Source organism: Meleagris gallopavo, chromosome 9, assembly GCF_000146605.3.
Source record: "Meleagris gallopavo isolate NT-WF06-2002-E0010 breed Aviagen turkey brand Nicholas breeding stock chromosome 9, Turkey_5.1, whole genome shotgun sequence".
In the NCBI taxonomy this organism is placed as follows: domain Eukaryota; kingdom Metazoa; phylum Chordata; class Aves; order Galliformes; family Phasianidae; genus Meleagris; species Meleagris gallopavo.
Genome location: NC_015019.2, coordinates 590,151 through 615,776, shown reverse-complemented (window position 1 = coordinate 615,776; position 25,626 = coordinate 590,151). Strand labels below are relative to the sequence as shown.

General features: G+C 40.5%; 1 protein-coding gene across 3 annotated transcripts; it reads right to left on the bottom strand.

Moving 5' to 3' along the window:
- Positions 1–14: 14 nt before the first annotated feature.
- Positions 15–25,620, bottom strand: TEX11 (testis expressed 11). 3 transcript variants are annotated; one of them, XM_010714978.3, is made up of 27 exons: positions 25,272–25,620; positions 25,064–25,176; positions 23,320–23,404; positions 22,017–22,096; positions 21,507–21,587; positions 21,305–21,424; positions 19,768–19,848; positions 18,022–18,107; positions 16,544–16,601; positions 15,757–15,852; positions 14,607–14,688; positions 14,108–14,186; positions 13,253–13,404; positions 12,468–12,553; positions 11,824–11,961; positions 11,066–11,168; positions 9,825–9,949; positions 9,002–9,087; positions 8,337–8,384; positions 7,596–7,636; positions 6,347–6,433; positions 5,419–5,489; positions 4,834–4,950; positions 3,964–4,036; positions 2,391–2,540; positions 1,356–1,464; positions 16–411 (listed from the first exon to the last, which is right to left on the bottom strand). In XM_010714978.3, exons 1-27 carry the CDS (start codon positions 25,300–25,302, stop codon positions 282–284), a joined length of 2,508 nt encoding a protein of 835 aa, XP_010713280.1. In that variant the 5' UTR covers positions 25,303–25,620; the 3' UTR covers positions 16–281. The 3 variants fall into 3 exon arrangements, with proteins under 3 accessions (XP_019473614.1, XP_010713280.1, XP_019473613.1); XM_019618068.2 differs by lacking the exons at positions 16–411; positions 1,356–1,464 and adding an exon at positions 1,487–1,618; XM_019618069.2 differs by lacking the exons at positions 9,825–9,949; positions 11,066–11,168 and having other exon boundaries at positions 15–411.
- Between the last annotated feature and the right edge of the window lie 6 nt (positions 25,621–25,626).

The following is a 25,626-nucleotide window of genomic DNA, read 5'->3' as shown; positions in this document are numbered from 1 at the left end:
AAGGGACAACTCTTTCAGAGTTATCACATACTTCACTGAAACTTGGCCTTAAATATCTCTAAAGAAGCCTTACAAAAATCAAGAAAAATTCATAGTACAGTCATAAATATCCCAAAGCCATTTCTACTGAGGTAACTTCAGTGCATCTTTTACTGAAGAAGTCTAAGCTGCATCATATATGACTCTGCATAATGTTTTACCTACTAATTATTCTCAACTTGATGAAAAAATAAGTGTTTTAAATGTGTTCAGAATCATCTCCTAATCTCTTGTTTTCCTGTTCAACTTACTGTGCTGCTGACTACACTCAGAGCATCTTCAAAGTAGCCCCACACCTCCTGCAGCACACAGGCATCCAAGTCTGTCACTCCAGTTGGCAAAGAAAGATTAATCAAACTATGTAAGCAGTTGCTGGGAATCAAAACAGAGTGAAAGAGGAAATATTAAATACCACAAGCACAGAGCAAACTGCTACATTTTAGCACCTGCAGCACATTAAGTTGTGCCTCTCTGATTGCCATCCTGATACATCCACCTCTGTGCTTACTGCATTTGTATCTGTGCATACACGCTCCTGGCATCAGAGCTCACTCATACAAGCTGTGCAAAAAGAGACTTGAGAGCAGCTGTTCTGTATTTTAACTGCTGGGCTTGTAGCATTTTCATGGGATGCTACGCATGACAGCAAGGAAAAAGAGAAAGCCCTTTTCTCATTTCACCAACAAGAGCTAAGTGCTCAGCATCCTCACAAAATCAGTAACAAATACATAGCTTCTGAAGACAGTGTGAAAAGAGAGAGAGTAGCAATGGCTGCCTCTGCCCACTGGTTGCAGCACAGAACTTAGTAAGAAGGAAAAAAAATCCTTTATGAGACAGACCAGAGAGAGAAGGACACGCCTGGTTGTTTTTCAGATCCCACAAGCTGCAGCTGTTACAGAGCTGGTTACCCAGCAGAATAAATTGTGCATGTGCTCCAGAATCTTACTGCTAGCTTACACCTCATGGCTTTCTTCTCAGCCTTTGTCTTAATTTTTCTAGTTCACTACTTCACTGTTGCAGAGAAGCATTTGGAACAAACACTTCTATAACAAGAAACAGCCAGAAACACTTTCTAGATCATTTTCCTTCCTCAATAGATTCACTTTCTGTAAGTATGACTTTCAGAAAACGTGCCTAGCAAATAGGTTGCAGCTAACACACCTGTTAGACAGCCACACTTCAATGGTAGATTGGTTGGCCAGCAATTTAGAGGAAGTTTAAACATAAGCTAAAACCCACTTTTTCCACTTGAAGACTTTATTCCCTACCACATTTCAAACCACGGGCTCAGGGCAAACGTATGTGATAACACTAACCTAAATTTCACAGCATCAGTGGTGCTTTGCTTTCTGTAAAGGTTTAGTGCACTCTTCAGAGCTTTCTTACACAGTACAGGATACCGAGCTGGAGGTTCCATTGCTAATGCTATAAAATAAATTTTAAAAATTAAAGAAATGGAGAAGAAAGAAAAGATTGGAGCTAGACTTTTATTTCATGGTCAGCATTTGCTTATTGCCTGGGCCGGTCACAAGCTGGTGCTTCTCTCCTGTCTTCTTAGTTGTAGGCTCATCAGTGAGGACTACAAGCAGAAGCACAGCAGATTATCCACTGCTGCTTACATTCAGTGCAGTAACCCCAAAATAGCAATGGGCTCTACAGAAACAACTGTTATTTTGATTGTCTCCTAGGGCATGAAAACCTAAATTGAAAAATTAGGCAGGAGTGGGATTTGAGTACAGTTTTTCCCCCCACACGCATCTCCTTAAGACAACAGAGAAAAGCTTACACAACTCTATAGAATCCCTTCCAAAGTTGTGCCATGGTGGATTTACATTTTACACATCTTTTTTTGTTCTTATGCTATATTCTTAAGAAAGCATGACTAGAACTTTGTGACGAAGGTGTGGTATAGCATATTGAAGGATGATTTACAAATTAACTACACTAAGCTGAAAAAGCAAATCTAGCCAAAGTCTGCATCCTAAAACATCTGCGTTGGAACATGGAGCACCTAAGGCTGCTCTCTTGCCTTTGCCAGCTTTAGAACCTGTAAAATTTTATCTGAACAGCATTTTCCAGACTCGAGACTTATACAAATGTCTCAGGTTCTAGAAATTAGAGGACATCACAAATCACTGGTTCATCATCCACGTAACACAACGACATTGCAAAGCATAGATCTCCTAATACTGCTGAGATGCTAAGCATCTTTGTTTCAGGACACAACATTAAGCTCATTTTCTGCATGATGTACCATACACAATAATCCTGGTCACCTGAAATGTACAGGAAAGAGTGGCATAAGCTGATTCTCATGACTTGAACTATGCAAGAACAAATGCAGTCCTTACATGCAATGATTTCTAACGTCTTGATCTCTACGTGTGGTTGTTCCCATATTGACTCCATGAAGTTATTGAGTGTTGGATCATTAAGCTTGGATCTTGCTTCAAATTCATAGAGCAGCAACAAAGTGTCTGTTGGGTCTTTAGAAAAATCTCCTATAGGAAAGACAGATTTGCCTGTATGTAATGATTCATTTTCTTAAAGCTAAATTGTGTAGAAGGTCAATATTTCACTTCCAACAGGCAGGAAAACCATTAACATCCTCAGATTTAACAGCACAGAAAGTAGAACTGAGAAGTAGCTGTGGATGGAATCCCCAGATGCCAAATGCACAACCCCACCAACCCCACACTTCAAACCCATCCCTGAAATCTGGTTGTCTGCAATTGGCTAAATGTATCCAACCTGGACAAAAGTAATAGCTGCCAGGAAAGCCAAAGCCAGAGACAGGTAAAACAGATCACAGAACATCACTGCCTCAAAAGCTTATGAATGATGTTATTACCAACAGCTTTCAACTCTTCTAGAGGACTCGTCCTCTTTCTGGTAGGAAACCCTCAGGAAAGAGAGTGGGAGAACAGCAGAACCACTAAGGCATAAACCCAATAAAAATGCCAGACCAGCCTTTACTATCACAAAGACCTTGATTTTTACATTTAAAAGACATTCTCAGCTTCATCCAGAGCAACAGGCTTGCCCACACAATGGCTGAAGTCTAGAGAATAGAGAAGGAAGAGCCAGGCTACATTCCACAAACCTCTACAATAAAAACTCCCATCTAGTGAAATGTCCAGAGATATCCAGAGATAATCAACCCAGTGGGATTTTAAGGATGGAGATAAAGAGAACTCCAAATCCAGTCCATACAATGAAACTCTAGTTCAGAAACAATAAAGTCTGGGGAAAAGGGGGAGCAGCAAGTAAATTTTTTGACAAAACTTAAATACTAATGCATCTTCCAATGGAAATTCAGCAATTTTTGAAGCCTATCACTGAAAAGAAACCAGACCCCAGGTCAGACAAGGAATGCCTCATAGAGTTTTTCTACTGATGTATTTCCAAAAAGAGGAAGCATGTAGCCCCTAAGCTAACAGTCACACAGCATGCCAGCCATCACCAGCTGAAAGCCCTCCAGTCTCCCGTGATCAGTCTGAGCTATGCTGACTTGGAATTGTCAAGGAACAAAGGTGGGTTCTGACACTTGAGAACGTGGCAGTGGGCCTTTCTGTGTTCTCTAATGCCTTTCAAGGGAAGAGTCAGTAGAAGTTTTAAAGCCATCTCTTACTCCAGACTCCAGTGCAAATCTGCTACCAGCCTAATCTAGAGCAAAAAGCTTCAAGTTTCCTAACAGTGAAGATAGAAAAGTCAGTTCAGTTCACTCTAAAAGACCATTCCCCCTTCACAGCACCTGAACAGCAATGACATACAAAAAAGCCATAGTTGGCACTGTAAATTCTCATGCTATATTGTCACATATATGTTTCAGCACACCTCAGCAATGACAGTAGTTCCACGTGCCCTGTATTTTCAGTCAATACAGTGACTAAGTGTGCTGAACACACACATTTTCCAGCTTACCCGTTAATTTCAGAACTTTCCATATCTCTCTGCATGCCTGGAGATGTTGGAGAGCCTGATTCCAGAACTCCACCTAATTTACAAAAAGTTAAAAAGATATTTTTGTTATAGTTTTACAGGAAAAAGGAATATACAGTTCACAACTGACAAAAGGAGAGACTTCTCCATGTCTAATTATTTAATAAATGCAGAACCTGCCTAACATCATCCTCACCAAACTCCTGGGGGGTTGTGTTCTGTTTTCTCTCTCTTTTGTAATTACCTTCACTACTCAGGCAAAGCCTCTTCACACTGCAGGTTCTTTTACTTCAAAAAGGACCAATATGTGTCCCTAAGGGACATCATCTATTTTATCTATTTTCTCTCTTGAACATGCAATAATATTGAGACTAACAAACCACTGAATCCCACAAAACAAATTCCTTCGTGTCACAGTAAGGAACGTACCCTCAGAAAGATGTATAGGGAAAAGAAATTAAAAAGGTGAATTTTCTCACATCCATGAAACCAGATTGGTAACTACTTTCAGCAGTGGCATAATCCTAAAGATGCAGTAACTATTAGGCAGCAGACTCCTCACATAATAAGCAAGGTAGACTGAAGTTCCTTTAAGAGTAGGCACCATCACCCTTTGCTGATACAAACCTGTTCAAAGCTATTTAAGTCAATTGAATTACTTTACAGAAATCCAGTATTGTCAATTCACTGTATACTGATTCTACTTAATAATTATGGGAGGTTCCCATGCTTACACTTTCAATATCTCGTTCTGAGTAAAACAACCAAGGCTTCAAAAGCAAAAGTAAAAAAAAATAGTGACTGTTCATAACATGGATATAGATCAGATGAGGCAACAGAACAACACCCTACCTGCTCAGAAAGTGTTACTTCTTGTCTCCCCAGCTCCAGATCAATTGCAGCTGCCATTAACAAGCATGTCTTCTGAGCAATTAGAACAGCCTTGTCAGAGGGACAGAACTGGGACAACTGAAACAAAAATAGGAGCAAGTAATGGGAATTGTGCCTATATAAAGCAATTTGCATGCTGAACAGAGGATTGTCAAGTGTCTTCTATGACTTTTTCAGTACAAAGGGTACAGCAGTGTTGGAGTTAACAAATATATATACCTACACAAAAAGCACACTGTTGGTAGAAGTTCTGCATGGAGATTTGGACTCCATATTTCTCCATGTAGAATGTTTCTATTCATGATCCAGTTCCCATACATGAGAACAGAAGTACTTTAGGAAGATCTCACTGAAGTCTACATTTCTTACCATATTTTCAAGGATCAGATCGTAAAGTGTAACAGCAGTTACATTTTATATTCCAAGGCCATTTTTTTCTGACAGAATTGCTCCCTTCTCAGAGCACACAAGGGTTTCTCCAAGGAGATGCCTGATACACGGGTGTCACTTCTAACAGAACTGGACTGATGAAGTATTAGTACATACCTTGAAAGACAGCACAAAAAAATCCCTCATCTGTTCAGGGCAGTCCTTGAGCTGTACTGCTAAGTTCCAAGCTAACAAAGACATAAAAACTGAAGACTAGAATAAAAATCTTAGACATGTTACTGGTTATGCCCATCTAATCTCCAGTAATAGGCAGAACATATTGGGCAATTCGATTTCTTAATCAAAACATCACCAACAGGTCATTTAATGGCAAGGGATACCTATGCCATTATGATTTGTTAACATATCTTATTCCTGCTTTCAAATCTTGTTTAGATAATTTTATCACAATCACAATGTCCATTCTAACACACATTCACCCACAAGAGTATGAATTGCAAGAAGCATTTTCTTGTTAGTAAACAAGATCAGAATCTGAATAAAAATATTGACCAGTATTCCCAAGACAAGCAATTAAACAGAACCACAATCACACCATTCACCACTGATGGCAGCACATTCATCTGAGCTTTCTAATGCTGATTTAATCTGCATAAGAACATGCATACTCAGTATTTGTTGCTATTTTTTATTGCCCTTAGCAGTAATTTTTTTCAGACACTAAAGAAAATCATTGATATTTCCTATTTGTGTGATCTTGCTTTTGACTTCAGTAACATAATCTTGGTAGCAGAGGGCTAAGCAGGAGAAAAAATGTGAGCCCTGCATAGTTGTACCATGGGCACAAAGAGCTCCTGTGGTAAAGAGCAGTGCTAAAGACCCCATCAGTCATGCAAGTATTTGTCTGAGTTAAAATATGAGCTGTACCAGGCAGTTTCAGAAGACAAAAAATGAACAGACCAGTTAAAGCAGAGACTGCCAAAGGTGACACCTTTCATAATACTGCACCTTCAAACACTTCCTCCTTCCTTAAGATCAGGCTAAGTGGAGGTGATTCACTTAAGGTCTTAAGAGCGCAGCTTACCAACTCTTCTAAACCAGTGGGCTTCTGAAGTCCTTACATCTCTTGTCAAATTCTCCTCTGTGAAAGGCTCAGCAAGTCTCTGGTGAGCTGCAGAAAATGTGTTCTTAGGAGACAGGTTGCATTTTCTAAGCAGAATACAAACAATTCCAGGTCTAATAACTACAGTACAAATACCATTTTTTCAAAGCTCCCATGTAATCCCTGATGAAGGGTTATTCTCACAGCTTAAAGCTAATGATTGACCACAAAAGCTTAGAAAATAAACATCAGAAGGTGTCTCAGACAGCATTTAGGATAAGATATAAGGCTCCCAGTGGGTACTGCCTCTTCAAAGTTATTGGCACTGAAGCCTAATGCAGAGGAGTTTAACTGAACTTGCTCAAAAAGTTGGGTGGGGATTAAATTTAATAACTGTTGTTTAAGGGTTTTCTTCAAGGAACATTTATTTATTTTACTTTTTTGTTCATTCTCTTCTGTAAGTCACAGTCAAGAATAGCTAGTATAGGAAAAGTTCAGTATTTCATTAACTTCCCCAAGACAGGGGGAAAGCAGTAGAAAAGATTAATGAAATAAGGATTTATGTTGATGGGAAAGTCTTCTGTAAAACTCCTGTATGTATTCCAAAGCAAACAAGACAATTCTTTTCCAATGAATGGCACAGCTTAAAATTTTGGCAATTTCAGCAATTTGCTAATACTGCTTGAAGTTTTCTAAGCCTTCCAAGGCAAAAGAAAACCAAACCTTAAATACCTCCCAAAACAGCTAAAACAGCAAACACCATCACTGGCATTTAATTGACACCAACAGGAAGCTGTGCTGCTAATTGATGGTCCGAAACCAAACTTCTTCCTTTCTGAAGGCACCAACTTTGCTTCTGCCACTGCAGTCAGAGTAGAGACAGACACCTGAGGCCACTCAGGCTGTGTGACTTTTACCCAAATATCTGTTGGTTGCATGCGTGGCCTTGTGAAGAATTGATCTCTCTTTCCTCAGCACAACTGCCTAGAAGAGCCTCTGGTCTGAGAGAGGCTGCCAAGCACAGGCTTTGCCAGGAATAGCACTCTACAAGTTTTCCATAGCAAAAACCTTTAGGATTGAAATCCAGCTGCCCAGCACTGCTGAATCACCAGTTTTAACTTGGGAAGCTGAGAATACGGACTGAAACAAGGAGTCAGTATGGACCTGATCGTATCATAAAACATTCACAGATGGAGGAACTACAGAAAAAGTAAACACAACAAAAACATACCCAAGGTCAAGTAAGTCAGCATCGACTTGATGTCTTTATCTCTAAGATGGAGGAAAAAAAAATATCAGGTTTTAGATAACATTTGATTAATTTTCTTACAATAGAACACATTATTGATGTGGGAACTCAACAGCTCCTTAATAACAGACATGATCATTCTTCTGACAAATACATCAGGCGTTAGAAACCTCTGGCATTTGAAGGTGCAACAGGAGTGCAGAGGGCCTGCAAAAGATTTCAGTGACAGCAGTGAAGGTCATCGTAGAAGTATAGGAGATTTTCTCAGTCAGTAGGATGCAGTTAGGGGCTACAAGTGAATCTTCTAATCTCACTGACATCCCCTGTCTTCTTGCCAGCCAAAATCCAGCAGTACAGTTCTCCTCCTTCCATGCTATCACACTATCTGCAAAGTGGCCAGCCTTCAGCAAGGGAGGTCTCACTCCCAAGTTCTCACTCAGAACTTCTATAAGATATCTCAACCTTGTGTCAATGTTAAAAAGAATGCCTAGCTCATATTCCCATTAAACAATAAAACTGGAATGCAAAAAGCAAGTATTTAAAGGAAAGGTTATACAAGCAGATGCCCCTGTGTGACATCATTAGTTCATGGTGGGAAGTCATCTGGGTGGACTTTTAACTAGTAAAAAACTAATCTCTTGATTACTCCATAAGAAAAAAAGTCCATATTACACTGCTAGTCTGATTTATCTGCCATAAGAACACATTTGCAGATGTACTCACCTTTTCTCTTCTTTTTCTACTTTTGACAACGTAAGACGAATCAAACATCTGGATGTGAGAAAAAACAACAGTGAAGAAACAATATTTTTTTCCAACAGTGTACTTTGCCCTCAAGTTTCAGAAAGGATCCCATTTTCTTCTTTATGCCATCAGTCCACACAGCTCACAAAAGAATTTAGTGCCAAGCTGAGAAAAATATTGTAATATTTCCCATCCTATTGCTTTATTTTATATACCATTTTGTTAAATCAGGTCATAGAAAGTAAATAAACGTACTTTCAAAAAAGTTTCAAACAAAAAATGGAAAGAATAGGTTTTTTCTTGTAGTATTTGTTTTTATGTGTGATAGAATATTTCAAGAAGAAGACATCACTTCACCACAGGATCCAGATGAACTGGTATTTTCACCACAAGCATTGCTGCAATCTCAGTAGAGTTGCTGTTGGTCATTTGTTCAAATCACAATGAAGTCATAAACTCAGAGCTTGCCTGGAAAAGGCTTGAAATGTATACAGACTCCAGGAGTCTGGGCCTGAGGTACATCCCCAGCACCAAAAGCACTGCTAACTAATCTTTCATCCGCTCTGCTTTCCACCTTCAACAAAATCATGTATGTTGGAAAGAAACCAGAGTTCTGTTTCCATGTAAATATCTCAAATCCTCACTTTAAAGCTGCAAATATTTGTTGGCAGTCTTGTGAATGTTCAGACAGGTGCTCCAAAGCTCTGATAGCCACAACTTGTTGATCATTCTGGAAAAAAAATAAATTAAAGCACAATTTGTATAAAGTGTTCTTGCTCAGTTTCCACAAAACAAAACAATGGAGAAAAAGAAAAAAAGAACAAAAGATCCTGCACAGAGTTTCTCTCAGAGCTGAAAGAAAACCATAAGGAGAGACACAATTCCACGTGCAAAGAGCCTAAAGCAATAAGGGGATCAGTACAATCTGGCAAGCACTTCATGCCTTAGAATGCTACACAGCCCTACAAAGCATCCAAAAGCCTCCTCTACTTCTGCCACTGTCATCAGTCAGCTCAGGCACCGTTGTCACTGATCAGTGACTGAGGCAAACAGAGGGATAAACGATTTTTCAGTCCTTCATCATTGCCTTATATAATTTTGTACAAAGGTTCCTCTAGCATTGCAAAGACAAAATCCCAGGGGTAGGAAAAAATGTAACATTTTGCTGAAGAGAATTTTACAGAAATACACCATGACATTTCTAGATACTAACATTTACAATTCAGAATCTCTTGTTTTCCAGAAAAATAAGTATATGTTAAAATAACAGTTTATTCATATATGGAGTCAGTTTGCACTTTGTTTTACACAACACATCTCAGAGCAAATAGTGAGACTTTGGTCACACAAGCATTAAATACTTCAAAATGCATGAAGTAGAAATACTAAAAGTAGGCCAGGCTACAGAGGTTACAGCTGTCCTACTTATAGGAAAAGGCAAAATAAAGACAGTGTTATCTGTTCTACCTCTAAAGCAATTTGGGCAGCCAAACTCAGGAGGTTAGTGCTCATACTTTCATCCACTATCAGCTTGTCTTCATGTTGAGATGGCTTTTCAGCTAGCTTCCCCATTTCAATAATTGCTTCCACAGCTGAAATATACACAGAGAAAAAAAATCAGTTGTTGGGGTCTTTTTTGTTTGTTTGTTTGTTTTTAGTGGAAGCAATGGGAAGGTGTAAAGTTCCAGTTTTAATAAGGCTTTAGATGCAACTTACAAAAAAGTAAAATTACAGCCTTTCATAAGAAAAATCAAGACAAGAAAACCTGACCACACCAGCAGCTCTCCACAACTGTGCATTTCTTCCTAGAGGGGCCAAAAAGGCATTCTAAGCTCCTAGTCTAAGGAAACAAGGATGCCACACAAATGAAACTGCATCTCACATATTCTAAATTTTGCTCTGCTAAATATCTTTTTGTTGCAGAAGACTTTCTTTAATCTATTGTCTGGGCATGCTTCCAAGCTCCCACATCTTGGTTCATGTTAAGGCTGCTGCTGCTTTTGTGCTCCTACTGTGCTGTGGTTCCCACTCCGTATTATATGAGCAAATTAGGCTGTCATTTAAAAGACATATAGAGAATAATTAATCAGCACAGAACTCATTGAAGAATGAGATCTGCATGTTACTCTGGATTCTAGTTAAGTCTATAGACTATATTTCTCAATTTTAATTATTTGAGCTAAGATTCTCATTAAGATATGAAGTGGCACAAGAAAAAGTCTACAGACATATGGCATTCTGTAAGTCATCTCAGTCAGCTCATGTATTTTCTGGTAACTTCAGGCTCTGCTTGACCAGAGAAATCAAGAGCAGTGACAAAGGTTCATCTAGCTCTGTAGCATTTTTCCAGCTGTACATACTTATAAAAGAACATTAGAAATAGCAAATCAACCATGATTCTCACCCTGGGATGCTGCTTTAGCTTTTGCCCACAAGATTAGAGAATTCCTAGCCAAAGACTCCACCCAGACAATATTCCAGCTGTGACAACAGACTCCACACATATTACACACTACGTGTAAAACAACATCCCCCTATGACAGCTCAAAATCCACAGCCTGACAGTTTCAGTGATTTTATAGACACTTCTCCTATCTTCTCTCTATCCTGTCTTTCCCAGAATTAACAGCCTATGTCTGCTGAGTATTATCTACGACACTCAACACTTCTGATTGTTGTAGTGAACCCTTTTGCCTTTCAAGTTCTACCTTTATCAGTATCATTCTCCATCACTGCAATCTTATAGACACTGAATTGAGTAAAGATGCTGTTTGGATCACACCTTTCTGCTTCTTTAACTGCCTCTTTTGCCTATACACAGAAAAGACAGGAATTCAGTGCAGTGTTGCAATAGGAGAGAGCTAAAAATTGTAATGGTTTCATTACAGATGTTTATACAATTACTGTACAAGTTTGGTTTGGCAACAACCCCCCCCCAAAAGAGAAGTGATCAGAGCAGAAGATAACACCAAGGACAGACAATGATTGTAAGGAGGAAGAAAGCAATTCCTCAATTGGAGCCACAGAATTAGAAAGCAGAAGAAGCACTGAGAATGCTGAAAGATTAAACTTCCTTCTGCCACTTTGAACTGTGAAGTTCAACATCCCCAAATCAGAACTTAAACAGGTAATGTACATGCACTGCTCTGCAGGGCTGAGGGCTAGCACTGCGTGGAAGTTCTAGTGTGACAAGTCAAATGCTTTTTCTGCTGAGGCTCATCTGTCCTGAAGGGAGGATGGCCCCTAATCTGAGAAGAAACCTGATACTGGGAGGCATGCTAAGACAACCTGTGCATTGTTTCCCCTATTGCAATGATGGGTGATAGAAGAGGCCCCCGAAGCAGTGAAGATAACCAGTGTATCTCTCAGATCCTCTCAATGCAAAAGAGGTACAGGAACAAAAATGTAAATTAAGTCCAAATGATATAGCTACAAAGACAAAAGCAATGTAATTAAATAAATGTACCTTGTCAATTTGTTTCAGATGAAGATAGCAAGAAGCCATATTTCTCTGCAACTTAGCCAGATTCTGATCTATCTGCCCAGGTGTATAGAAGCTGACAGAATAGTTGTACCAGTTAAGAGCTTCAGAATAGCTTTTTGCCTAGGAAATTAAAAAATGAAAGGAGGAGGCATGATTAATTGGCCTGTTTCCTAAATTAAACAAAACCATCATAGGAAATGAAAGATTCAGATAGTAAAGTGGTCTTTTTCCCAGAAGAGCAGCCACTGAACCCACAGCACAGGCACATTAGTTAGGAGAAGAAATATTTTACCTATTCCTGCTATTCCACTACAGATGTCTTAGTGTAAGGAATATTTTAAGGTTTTCTGAACTCTTCCCAGGGCACAACCAGAATGGTGGGCTGCACAGGTTCTGTGGCTGATCCATTCTGATATTAACTGCTCCCATTTACAAACCTGAAGATGAACCTACCTGAAGCCTGATGTTTTAATGGAAAAGAGCACCTTTGAAAGTAAAACTATTTCCAACTGGAACAGGGATTTTACTAACAACTTACCCTCTATACAAAGCCAGACATATCAAAAAAGTCAGAAAAAGATCTTCATTTTCACTCATACAAACAACAACACTGCATGGTTCCAAACCTCATAATGTTTGGCAGCTGTGTCCCACAAGATGATGTGCAGTCGGTTCAAGGTTTCAGGCAATAGCTGTTTCCCAGTATAGTGACCTGAAAAGATACTGCAAGTCATCACTTTACAAGAACTTTAAGAACCACACTGAGAGAACTACCTATGAGCCATCTATGTTTAAAGCAACTGTCCTGTTGCCTAAAACAAGAAACAAAAACACAGCAATAGCTTCATCCAAGACCCACTGCTCCATATCCCACTTCTGGAAAGAAAAAGTAGCAAGCAAGAGAATAACTATTGCCATGCTTTAATGATGACAGCGTGGCTTTTGCACCTAGCTAAATGCTACATAAAGCAGTCTGATTTCAAGCAGATATCACAGTCAAGAAGCACGACTGTGCTACAGGTGCAAAGGACCTGAAAAAGAACCTGTAATTCAGCTGCTCAAACAAGGACATGCAATCTGTTTTAATATTGATATACAAAAATACATTGAGCTGGATGGGCAAAGCATTAACATCACATAGAATTTCTAGCAAATGTTTATGTTCCCACATGCATCAATCTCACACAGCCCACACTAAGAAGAAGGAACTGTTTTAGCAAGAGAATTTAGCCTTAAGCTTTATCATAACTGTCATTATGGAAGTTGAGAGTTGCCATGCAAAAGAAACAGAAGGGAAGGTAGACACAAACAAAAAGAAAAATGAGAGTATATGAAGAAAATAAAATCAGAATTCAAGGCTAGCCAACAAAACGTAGCTTTCAGTAAGTGGCAGCAAAGCAGGGATACAGACCTATAATAATTTCTTCAACCTTTTGCTTAGCAAGCAGCTCCCTCTTATTCTGCAACAAGAACTCGATGTAGAGCAGGGTGACTTTTCCAAAGTCAGGTGAAGCTTCAAATCGTTCAGCAACAGATTTCAGAAAATCAAAGCCAACTGATTCCCTGTTCACATTGACAGAATTTTAAGAGGCTGCACATAAGAAGCTGTTAATTTTCCATTCTGAAGAGTAACATTCACACCATTCAGTATGTTTCTGATTGGTATTACTGGCACACAACCACACTGACAGAGTCAATCAAGGTATGAATGCACCACAGTTCATCTATTCTGTAGTTACTTCCTATTAGCACATGCTTATTCTACAGTATTCACAAGATAACTTTCATCTCACAGTGACAGAGTTAGAAATTACTACAAGATAGAAGTGCACATGTAGGTAATCACAATGGAGCAGTCCTCAGTGTGAAATTTCGTGCCTTTGTGTTGCAGTCTGTCCACCCTCACACTGTTTTTCACTGGGATTCCTAAATCTTTAATTCTCACTGTTGGTTAGCTAACAGGAAAGAAAAATACAATTCCAGACCTACGGCAAATACTAAAACTACACGGAGATGATCTTGATTTTTCCAAAGCATGGTTACAATATTGCAAATCACCACTAGACATTGTTTCTCACCCTGTTTTGCTGTTGTGCCAATATGTATCACCTTCCCACTGCGCAGATAGCCTACCTCTAAAAACGGCTTCCCTGCCTCTGCCAGTTCCTACTTAAAGGGTCACTACAAAACAGATGATCTTTGCTTATGGAAGAGCAGCTGCAAAGCCCAAACGTTGTGTTCACTGCATTTAGTGGTGCTTTCATACCTTCCATGCTCCAGCAGCAGTTTGGCAGTATTCAAACAAAAGTCTAAAGACATCTCATGGCGCTGGAATTCTGCAACAGCTAAAAAGAACACAATGCTCTTGAGATTATTTAATCAGCTTAAGACACGTGACAGCTCAGTGTATGGCCTTACAAATTCTTTGGGGGAAGAAAAAAAAGAATATAGTAGTTCTAAAACCAAGGAAGAATAAGACACATCAGCTGTGTTTTGACTTTCCTTTCTCTGTCTCACAATTAATGTAACACTGCAGAAATGTGACAGGCTGACAGCCCTGGTATTCTAGCCCTGCAGTTCCTCTGCTAACATTGGCTGTTATGGCCAAAATGCCAAATCAGAATTGTGACTTTAGCATATGAAAATTCCTCTAGAACACACAAGAAGGAGATGTTTTGTTTTCTTTTCAATCCATTTACTCAGGCTGTCCAGTTGGACATGGAATAGCATCACCTTCCCATGGCAGCTATACAGAACTGTGCTACCTGAGCTGATGTCTTCATCTGATGCTCCACTTTTAAGAAGAATTTTAACTTTCAGAAAAAACCCTGCTGGATGCAAATTCTCCTGCATAGGGAAAAACAATCCATCACTTGGATATTCTACTGTTTGTAGAAATCGAGGGCAGAACAACAATGGGAACAAATAGAAATAATGAAGGCTTTCTACCACAGCTTTCATTAAAATACTGTATATATCAAACTTCAGAACAAAATTTTTCTTCTAGTTTTGCATATATTACCAAAAAATCTACTATCAAAACACTCTTCCATTTCAGAAAGTTTTCTGAAGGTAAATACAGAACACAAACTGCTTAGACGTAGCAGGAATGTATGATAGGAGTGGTTTGAATGCACTGCCACTTACCCTGACCTCACCAGCATCCTCATCACCCCGTTTGAAAGCTTTACCACTATGTTGAAAACTGAATTTGAGCTTTCACTTCCAACAGGATTTTATACTTACAATTTATTTTGTGTGAATCAAATAACAGAAGTTTAAGAATAGTCAACCAACAACAAACTGAAAGGTTTTGAATTTAAGTTTTTTTCAGTAAACTGAGGACACAGAAGAATAAAATTAATCCAGTTCCCTACATGGCAAATGGAATTTCTTTAAGAGCACAGTAGCTGCTTAGAGGTATATGAACTTTCTTCAGCTACAGTTCTTTTTTCAGGTTCCTGAAGAAAAATAGTCAAGCTAGTAAGGCAAAATAGTTAAATTAATTGCTTAAAATAAGGCTGCTTTTTGCACGGAACTCTCTTTGCTACTTGCTCAAACATTTGTAAAGGTAATGAAATGGGGACTCAAAATGTAGTATGGGGACACCCACTGTAAACCAAAGTCAAACAGTTTCCATGCCATTTAGTCACACCACTACCAGAGGGTCTCACTGTTAATAGAACCACAGGGCAGCAACGCTGCTCTGCATCTACATACTGAGATACTGTGTTTCTCTAGGAAGGTACAAATATCAAAGTGTATTTAGGAGCAGGAAAAGCAAAGTAAAAACACCTCAGTCTATAAGTCAGCTGATTTCAAGGAAAACACCAGTGGTCTATATCATGTTAGTAGATGTTAATAATGCTTGAGTTTCAGTTATTGCACACCATAATTATAAGAGCACATCACTACCTCGTTTGCCAAGTTGATAGCCTTCAGTGCCTTGTCAAGATACAGACTGCAATCCCACTCAAAATAGGCAGTAGCTAACAACCGCAGCACTTTTGCCTGGAAAAGAAAAGAAAAAGTTCAAATCCAATCTACACAGCAGGAAGAACACAGGAACACACACACAGACACAAAAGGCTTAAATTTTAAGGCCATGAGAAATAAAGCTCTCTCAGTCAAAAGAATGTTTGTCTGGCAGCAGACTTATGAAGTGAGTGCTCAGCTCCAAAGCCCGAGCAGCAGAGCTGTGTGTGGAGTCCCGACAGGACACGAATCAACCAGAGAGCTCAGGGAGCAGAAAAGTAATGAGGAAAGTCAGAGATGTGTTTAAAAAGAATGAAAGAAGAAATTAAATGAACAAGAGTTACAAACTTTAAAAAGAAAAAAAGACATACAAGAGAATGGCCTTCAAACACACCTCAGAAATGACACAGATGTATGTAATGGTGATTTGAAAGAATGGGGAGGAAGGAAGAAATGATGGCCTCTCAGAGCCTGAGTCTTATTTTCTACAGTTAAATCTCTGTGAAATTGTAGATTCAAACATGATTAAGAGCACTTAACAGTGACTCAGCTCTCAGACCAATGCTCATAGCAAGGAGATCTGCAGCTTTGCCAAACTTCGTGGCAGACAGGACTATACAAGAGGCCACAAAATGATTGGTCAGATTTGGCACAGTAGAAATAGCTGTACTGGAGTTATGGTAACAAAACCCTCCTATTTGCAAACAGCAATTTCTCTATTTCTTACCTGCATCTCTTTCCCAATAGAATTCTTCATGTCCATCTTCCCAATGTCGTAACTCTGGCTACCAACAACAAGGGAAAGTTAAAATTACATGTGATGACAGGGATAAACTCAGCCAGTCTTCTGATACGTGCAGCATTCCTATCCTTCCCCACCTCTGAAGCACTCAGAAACCTCATAAATCACACAAACCAGCCTCAGTACTCCACCTTACAGGAGAACTGATTCTTTTTTCTGAATCCTCATTTTGAAAACTGTACTCAATCACTGCCTTCAACCTATTGCACCACATTCTCTAGTATCTCCCATTTCAGTGGGCTCTGTCACTTTTAGCTAAAGGTGTTTGGAGGAGGTAACTGCTCTCACTCTCACCTGACAGATATTACAGTCATACACAGAAGGTGTTTATGACCCAGTCTCAAGATTACAGCAAATCAATAGCACAAAAACAGGACCTGGAGGTCAAAACTTCTCACTCATTTCCCGAAAGTTGAATGACAGCACAAAGGACCACCCAGGGAAAACACACTGGTAATTCCACGAGAGATTTGATGTCAAATGGTGCAAATTAAGCACTGTTAAAAACAGGACAGTTGTTTCCTAATCTCATACAGCATCTTATCCCACTAGATGGAGCTAAATCTCTATATCCAGACAAATATCTGCTCTTGGTAAAGCCTTATTTCCTCCCCAAATTTTGTCCCAGGACTCGTTATTTAATTTTCCACTAGTACAAAATATAAAATAATTTCCAAAGCACCAGCTGTAATCAACTCCAAGCATTTCTAAAAGTACTCTTTGATTGCATACGTGACCATAACTATCTTGAATTAGATGTGTTGGCATTTGTTTCCCTCCTGGGTATATAAAACAAAAAGAACAAGAAGAAATAAAAACAATTCTCCTGCCCTTGGTATGAGGATACTTTTCCTGACAGCCTGAAGTTTTCTTCCTTAGCAATAACACAATACTTATTGGATGCTGCCCAAACCATCTCTAACTGCTCATCTTTCACCTTGACATTTGTGTCTCTCATCAGTCAAGGCTTTGCTGTCAGTGAAGCAATTTTCCTTTCTGAGAAATTCAAATATTCCTTAAAAATAAATCTATTTGAAAACAGAAAAATGCTTTCACGTTTTTCTGCTTTTCAAATTCCATCACTACTGTGTACAAGTGGCCTCTTCATAAAAGCAATCTATTTGGAAGGAGCTTTAAGGAGAACAACTTCCACATGGAAAGAAGGCTTTCATTTTAATGACATGAAAATCAATGTGGAAAACAGAGATAAATGCTAGGCAGGAGAATACAACAGGCACTGAGTGTTTGCTCAGCCAGTATGGTTCAGTGAAAATCCAGTGTTCCCTTATTTCCAATCAACCTTCTGCTTTCCCTGGCTCCCTCCTCTCCTTCACACAGATTTTTACCTGACAAAAGTAGATTTTTACATGACAAAAGCAACTTCGGTTACCTTTTCACATTACCTGAGCCAAAAGGAGCTCTGCTCATACTTCTTACAGTCATAGGTTTCCACTCCGAAGTTGTAACAGAGGATTGCCAGGTAACGGGTCTGCAACAAAAGGCTGCTGCTTCTACAGTGTTCTCACAGACACATCACCAGATCTGTGGCACTCAGCCTCACGTTCCTTAAAACACCTCTCACTTTAAAGATATCCACTGTGATCACTTCTGACCTTATTTGATAGGGTAGTACTGAACATGACTAAAATCATATGGTTCTGTGGGAAAGGGAAGTGATGTGAGCCAGTTCAGGACATGCAAATCAGAATTCTTCAGTGAAGCTGAATGGTTCTACAAGAAGCCAAGCTGAAAGTTCTAGAACTGTGCAAAGCATACAGAATAAAACCTGAGAGGAAAAACTGGAATATTACAACTTCCTTTACAAAAATGACAAACGAGCTTTAATTTTGCATCGTTAAATGAATAGAACTCCACCTCCTGCATGATAGCCTCTTTTCCAGCACGCACCTTTGCATTATAAAAGGATGATCCACACCACCAGTTAGAGGAGAAAAATGTGTTTGAATGCTTGGTTATTCAGAGCACTGTTGCTTTTTGCTTTATCAGTCAGGCCTGACAGTATCTGTTCATAACAACTTCTCTTTCAGCTGAAATGATTTGCAACTGTCATGTTTGCAGCTGTCCAAAGAGGAGACAGAAAAGCGTTTTCACTGCTAACAGACTGCTAATATTTGCATCCATTTCGCCTCCGTGGTAACTGTCTTTTCAAAGTACAAAACGTGCTCCTTGCGAGGAATTCAAACCCTCAGCCAAGAATGAGAGCTGCAGAACAGCATCTTGCTTTAAACTGATTTATTTCTGATCTCATTGCAATCCAGAGACAAAAGCACAGATTCAGTGCGGGTGAACAAAAAACGATCGCTCTCGTAACTGAAATACAGCGAATGACTGCATTTCAGGCACCCTGCATAACACAAAGCACTCCCAAAACCTGGCAGCTCTCTGAGCAGTGAGCGTTCCCATAGCTTTGCAGCTTCATTAACATGAAGATTAGCGCTGAGGATAGACTTGCATATCAAAAGCCCAGCAGCTCAGCTCCTCTCTGGGCCCACCTGTTTCCAGACAAAAGTTCACGGCTAAGAGCAAAGAAGCAACACACAAGATAAAGAGGCACAGCTGTTTCTGCAGAAGAGCAGTGCCGTATTTTATTTAGAAATCCTTTTGCCTGTCTTGATTATTTGCCTTCACACGTTCTTTAGGAAGGGTTTATCATTTTCACGCACAGAAGGTGGTGAGGCTCTGGAACAGGTTGCCCAAGGAGGCTGTGGATCCCCATCCCTGCAGGCATCCAAGGCCAGGCTGGATGTGGCTCTGGGCAGCCTGGGCTGCTGGTTGGTGACCTGCACACAGCAGGGGGTTGGAACTGGATGAGCATTGTGGTCCTTTTCAACCCAGACCATTCTGTGATTCTATGATTCTATTATCATTCTATTTCTAAATTGATAAAACTCTGAGCAAATGGAAAAACTAAAAAACTTACGAAGGAAAAAAAACCTAGTCACTCTTACACAAAACTTGCAGTAAGAAAACCTCAAAGAAGCAAAAAATAAATAAAAAAAATACAGAAGACAGTGAGAGTTATTAAAATATTTCTCAAAATTTAATATAGCATGTGTCATTCTTTAATATATGGGGAGGAAAACATTTGCAAACTTTGGCATGATAAAGAAAGCTATGATTTCACTAACCTCTCTTGGCAACCTCACCAACATGTCCTTGCAGCGCTGCACGCATTGTGTTGCCTTCTGAAAATCCCCCTGAGCAACTGCCTAGGAAAGCAGAACATGCCAACAATCTGTAAGTTAACTACTTGCCTCTAAAACCTGTTACAAGACTGGTTCTCTAAAAAAAAGACTTGGATTGCAGGCCTTTTTTGCATTTAGTACAGCCAAGTTTGAGATTAGACATCTGTCCTTACAGTTCTACAATAATTCTGTATGTTTTTATACACTCAAAGACATCCAGGAGTGCCCTGCAGCCCACAGGTAGTGTGAAAGGCTCAGATCCACAGCACTGATTCATCTACATGTCAGGTAACAGCAAATCTTGGACAGCTTAACAAATCTTGAAACACCTCTCCAGTAATTTAAGGTCCTCTCGTCTCAACTACAAGTTACATGAAAAATTTTGGTCTGTTTAGGGAAGCTCTTCATAATTTTGAAGACAGTAACCCCTTCTGGATTCTGAGATCAGTGCTGTTAGCAGCAAATGGGAGCAGCTGATTTCTCTCTCATTTATACCCATATGTCTGTAATACTCTGTAGTATTGACAAAGTACTCAGAAACTTCAGTCATGCAGCAGAAGTCAGGACAATGCCTCTCAAAACACAGAATTTCTGAATGATGTACTTTGAATTAATTTAATCTGCCCTGCTGATCCCCTACAAAACACTCAGCATATTTTCAAACTTCTCTCACGTTCAGCCAGACTTCTTCTTTTAAATCATCAATCATAATTCCTACCTCATTGTGCAAAGCTTGAGACTTTAAGGAAAATTTCAAATGTCATGGAACTCATTACTGCCAAACATTGCCATTTTATACCCATTCTCCCACTGTTTCAAAGCTCTTATATGTGAAAAGCAGCATGTATTGGGTCATGGAAGAGAGGGCATCCATGCATAGGAAGATTTCTATCCAGTGACATTGAACAGCAATACCTTTGATTATATTGCTCATAAAAGTCAAGAAACTTGTAAGGTAGAGAAGACTGGATGTGTGGCTTACAGTGTCTGCTTGTCAGACATGAACCTTGGCTACCAACAGCACCTTCATATGCTTTTCAACCAATTTAGTTGCAAATCCCAGCACGGTGCTTTGAAATGACCAATGGTGCTGTATACACGCTACACAAATGCAGTTTTGGGGACCCAGGCTCTTAGGCAGTTCTACCCCCTTCCTTGGGTAAGCACAGGTCACCTCTGGAACTGACACATGATTCAGAAAGGCAGCTGTTGTATAAACACCCAAATTACAGAGCAACAAATCTGAACGAGAAGATATAAACAAGGCAGCAGAAACGACTGCGATAAATTAGGCAAATTAAAAGCCATTAAATTATTGCAACACCAAACTCAAACATCACATCTGATATCTTACATCTAAGCAAAGAAAATGCATCCTTCAGCAAGCCTGCAGTGCCAGGCATTCATACACCTAATTAACAGGTCAGAGTTTCCCTCCATACCCCCTAGGAACTTATAAAGTAGTGGGAGGAACACGTACTGATTCAGCCTGATAAGAGAGCACTTTGAAGAGGTCCTTCTCCACATCAGCTTTGCACACAGGAATATCTGCTTCACCATCGCCCTCCTTGCGTAATTTTGCATACAGCTTTTCTATGCTCTGGAAAACAAAGCTTAAGCATGACCCATGGAAGTCACAAAGAGGTGTGTTTGTAAAGAACTAGAACCGGAAAAGGACTTACGTTCATGGCAATCTCTAAGAATTCATCAGCAAGATCAGCTTTGCCAACATCTATCCAACCTTTACCAGTTTTCATCGACATCTGCCGGAGAAAACGATCAGTGCTTTGGGAAAATCTGGTCACTTCAGGGCAGGCAGTGTTAGATCCCTTCTTACTGATATATATATATATATATATATATATTATGTAGGAGAGGTATTCCAGCTCTTCAATTTGTCACAAGTGTCTCACATACGAATGAACTCTACTTGCAGCACAAGGCTTATGGTGCCCCACTATACAACACTGCAAGACACTGAAATAAATGAATGTGCTGCTCTTATAATACTTTAACATACGACAAAGATGTGATGCTAACTGCACTGACTCAGCAAGGCACCCCTGTGATAACATGGGCTCACCTTCAGCATGCTTCTTCTCTAGAATTACAGGCGTATCTCACTCACTTTCCAAAGTAACTGCAATAGGTTTTTAAGGTTTTCCACACTGCTCACCTGCCCTGAGCCTTACCAAAATCTGCCTCCGAATGGTTCCCTCCGGAGGATTGCTGCCTTCACAAAGGTACACCAGCCTACAAGCAACAAATCTCACTGCAAGAAAGTAAGGCATATATTTCTAAGTTCCTTTTTGTTGTTGTTGAGAAAGTCAGGCCCTGCCGTATCCTAAAGATGGTTTAAAATTATGAGAGAGAAACTTTTGGAAGCTTCAGAATTAAAATTTTAGTCAAGCTGCTTAAAATTGCTTTTCAGGCATCAAAAAGAAAAAAAAAAACACCCCAAGATACCAAGATATTCTCCTCAAAATGCTTATTAAACACTTTAGAGAGAGCTTAAGTCAAAGACACAGTATTCAAAGACTTAATTACACTGCAGGTGCTCACAGTAACATGTCTTGAGCACCTCAAACAGCCTTCAGCAAAATAGGGAAATCAAGTTTAATAATCTTTACGTTTTCAAAGTAAAAAGCACAAGTATTTTCTGGCCTTTTTTATACACTGAGTGAGGGTAGAAAACACATCACTTAATGTATTTAAAATAGCCTCTCCCTGGCCCTTCAGCTGTGATATAAGATCTGAGAACATTATGTTCTACAACAATTATCACTTATTTTGTGTAAACTTACCCTTTTCCCTTCACTTGACATCACTTACATGATGCAGATTATACTTAATTTTAACTGCTATCCCTTAAGAGAAAAATGTAGGCCAGATACTGCAGTCCTGCAGCAGCACATAAAGAACTGCTTGACAGCATAGACTAAAAGCTCACTTTGCTTTTCCCCAGCCCTAAGCAAACCTCCCAGGTGTATACAGATGATTGTGTATAAGCTACAAATGCTAAGGCAGGGAAGTGAAAAAAAGGATTTAGATTTTTTCTGTACATAAATACAGGTAAGATAATCACATTAAAAAAACAACTTCACGTTTTAGAAATTGACAGTCAAAGATTTACATCAGTGTTATGTCCACACACTCACAGATCTTAAAAAATAGCATATTAAAATAGCATAAATAAAAGGCAATACAGAGTTTCCTTTGGAAGCATCACCTCTTTATTGATGCTCGGGCACAGAAAGGAGTGATGCAAATACCAACACCAATTCTGTGTCACAAAGAAGATCACTGTTACACCACGGTGATCCTCCCCAGACTTGTTGCGTAAGTCTAGCTGTTCAGTTTTCTCTGTCTATACCCTATCTGCAAATATCCAAACCAGCCCACAGCACTACGTATGTACCTGTCACAGCAGGGAGCTTTTCCTCTTCACACTGCAGCACAAAAACACATTTAGAAAGGAAAAGACTGTATACATACATTTAGCTCTTTGCTCATCGCTGATGACAGAACCTGTGTGTTTGGTTACAGCCCAGTTCCACAGGTTTATTGCATCCTCTTCAATCTGAGAAAGAGAATTCCATTCCATTCAATTTTGTCCTAGATTTGGATTAAATTGAGATTTACTCCTGACAAAGCTACTATCTTTCATGTTAACCACAACTACAAGTTTGGACTATTCTTTTTTACAGACTGGGTATTCCAAGAGACTTGGAAGCAGTTGGCAGGGATCACACACACTTTTCACAAGCACATTTTATAACATATTCTCAGTCTTCTAAAAGACTATCTCCCATCTTCTGAAAATCTGAGTGTCTCTGAGATGACAAAGGTAGGAAAGAACACGGCTGACATGACCTGAAACTAAGAAGAGCTAATTAATCGTAAGATCGATAGCAGCAAGCACGGATATGCCATGTCATCCATCAGTGCCTTCAGCTCCCATTTAAAGTTACACAGAACAGCAAATTCTGTTTGAGAAGTAGTGGACTTCAGAAACATTCAAATACGTTCCTAAACAAATCCCATTAATCTGTCGTATTGCTGAAATAGCCTAACATATGTTTCTGTCAAGTCCTTTTCCAAGCCTAGCAAAACATGACCTGATTTACCCTACCCATCTGGAATGAAGTTTTCTCACAAGCATTCATACATACAAAATTTGTGCAATAGCACATCGCCACATCCAAAACACAACTGATTCACTGGCAGCTTTCAGAATCCATTATGTACGTTTTAAACAGATGTTGCAAAATTAGAAGGGAATGGAAAAGAGCTGTGAGAATTGTATCAGATTTGAAAATGCATCTGTAGGACTCTAACTCTTAGGCCTGTATTCATAGAATTGTTGGAGGTGGAAGAGACCCTGAAAGGCCATCTGGTCCCACTCCCTGCACTCAACAGGGACACCCACAGCTCCATCAGTGCTCAGAGCCCATCAAGCCTGACCTTGGGTGTCTTTATGGATATGGGGCACCACCACCTCTCTGGGCACCCTGTGCCACTGCCTCACAGCCCCTATTGTAAAAAACATCTTCCCTATATCCAACCTAGATCTCCCTTTAGTTTGAAACCATTTCCCCTCATCCTATCGCAACAGACCCTGCTACAGAGTCTCTCCCCTCCTTCCTTACAGCCCCCTGTAGGTACTGACAGGCTGCTCTCAGCTCTCCCTGCAGCCTTCCCTTCTCCATGCTGCACAGTCCCAGCTCTCAGCTTGTCCTCACAGGGAGGCATTCCATCCCTGGCATCACTTTTGTGGCTCTCCTCTGGACATGCTCCAACAAGCCAACGATATTAAGTAGCTTAATTATTTTAAGTACCCACACAGAGAAACTTCTGATGTTATCAGACAAAGAACAAAAGCTACTGACTAGAAACTCTTGTTAAAAGATGATGCAGCCTCGCATAAAGGCAATAAGATCTGTTAAGAACGCATTTCAGAGGGCTGTGGATTTTCCATCAGTCATAGCTTATAGAAGACATGCCTACAAGCAGGCAGCCGGAAATATCCCGGAATGTGACACATAGCACCCCATCCTGGACGTAGCACCCCATCCTGGACGTATCACAGCTGCACAGAGCTTGGCCCGGAATCAACGCGCTGAGTTCTCTCATTAAACACAACACTTTGTATCGCATTCAGGCTGCTGGGTTAAAAGATGAAAGCACCGAACTGAGCGCCCCAGACACGGGGACGGAGAGGCGGTGCTCAGCGCTGTACCTCCGCCGCGCTGCCGTCCGCCTCGCCGAGGGCCCCCGCCGCCCGGAACAGCTCCTCAATGAGGGCCGCGATGCGGGGCGGGGCCTCCTCAACCAGCAGCTCGCGGAGCAGCTCTGGAAGACAAACCGGGAAGGGACCAGTCAGGCGGTGTGTCACAGAGTGGCTATGCAGCCGCAAACCCCGGGCGGGGATGGAGAACGGACGCTACCTCCCGCCGCGCCCAGCTGCCCGCCCACCATGGCCGACACCGCCCCTCAGCCCTGAGGAGAGCAAAGGGACCGCAAGGGCGCATGCGCGTCTCCCGCCGCGCCACGCCGCGCTGCATGCCGGGAGCGAAGTAGCGCGCGGTGATTGGCTGCTCTTCTCGATCGCCCAGCCTTTCCGCCCCGCCTGGCCAATCAGACGGCGCGGCGGTTGGCCTGTCCGTTAGTCCGCTGGCCTGTGGGCGCCGCGCCGGTTCTGGAAGGATCTCCGGAGCACGGCCCTACCGGGCGCGGGAGAGATGTCGGGGCTGCTTCACACCACGCTAAGCGGGCTCAACAGCGACTCCTACTGCGAGATCA

Bases quoted from the DNA above. Each gene is read 5' to 3' on its own strand.
- TEX11 (XM_010714978.3), bottom strand. From the start codon at position 25,302: ATGGTGGGCGGGCAGCTGGGCGCGGCGGGAG. The intron at 9,950-11,065 runs GTAGAACTTGAA...TGTATATTTCAG, and splicing joins GGAGAATGATACTGATAAAG to CTGTGGAAGCAATTATTGAA. The intron at 4,037-4,833 runs GTAGGGTGTTGT...TTTGTAAATTAG, and splicing joins AAGTAACACTTTCTGAGCAG to GTGGAGTTCTGGAATCAGGC.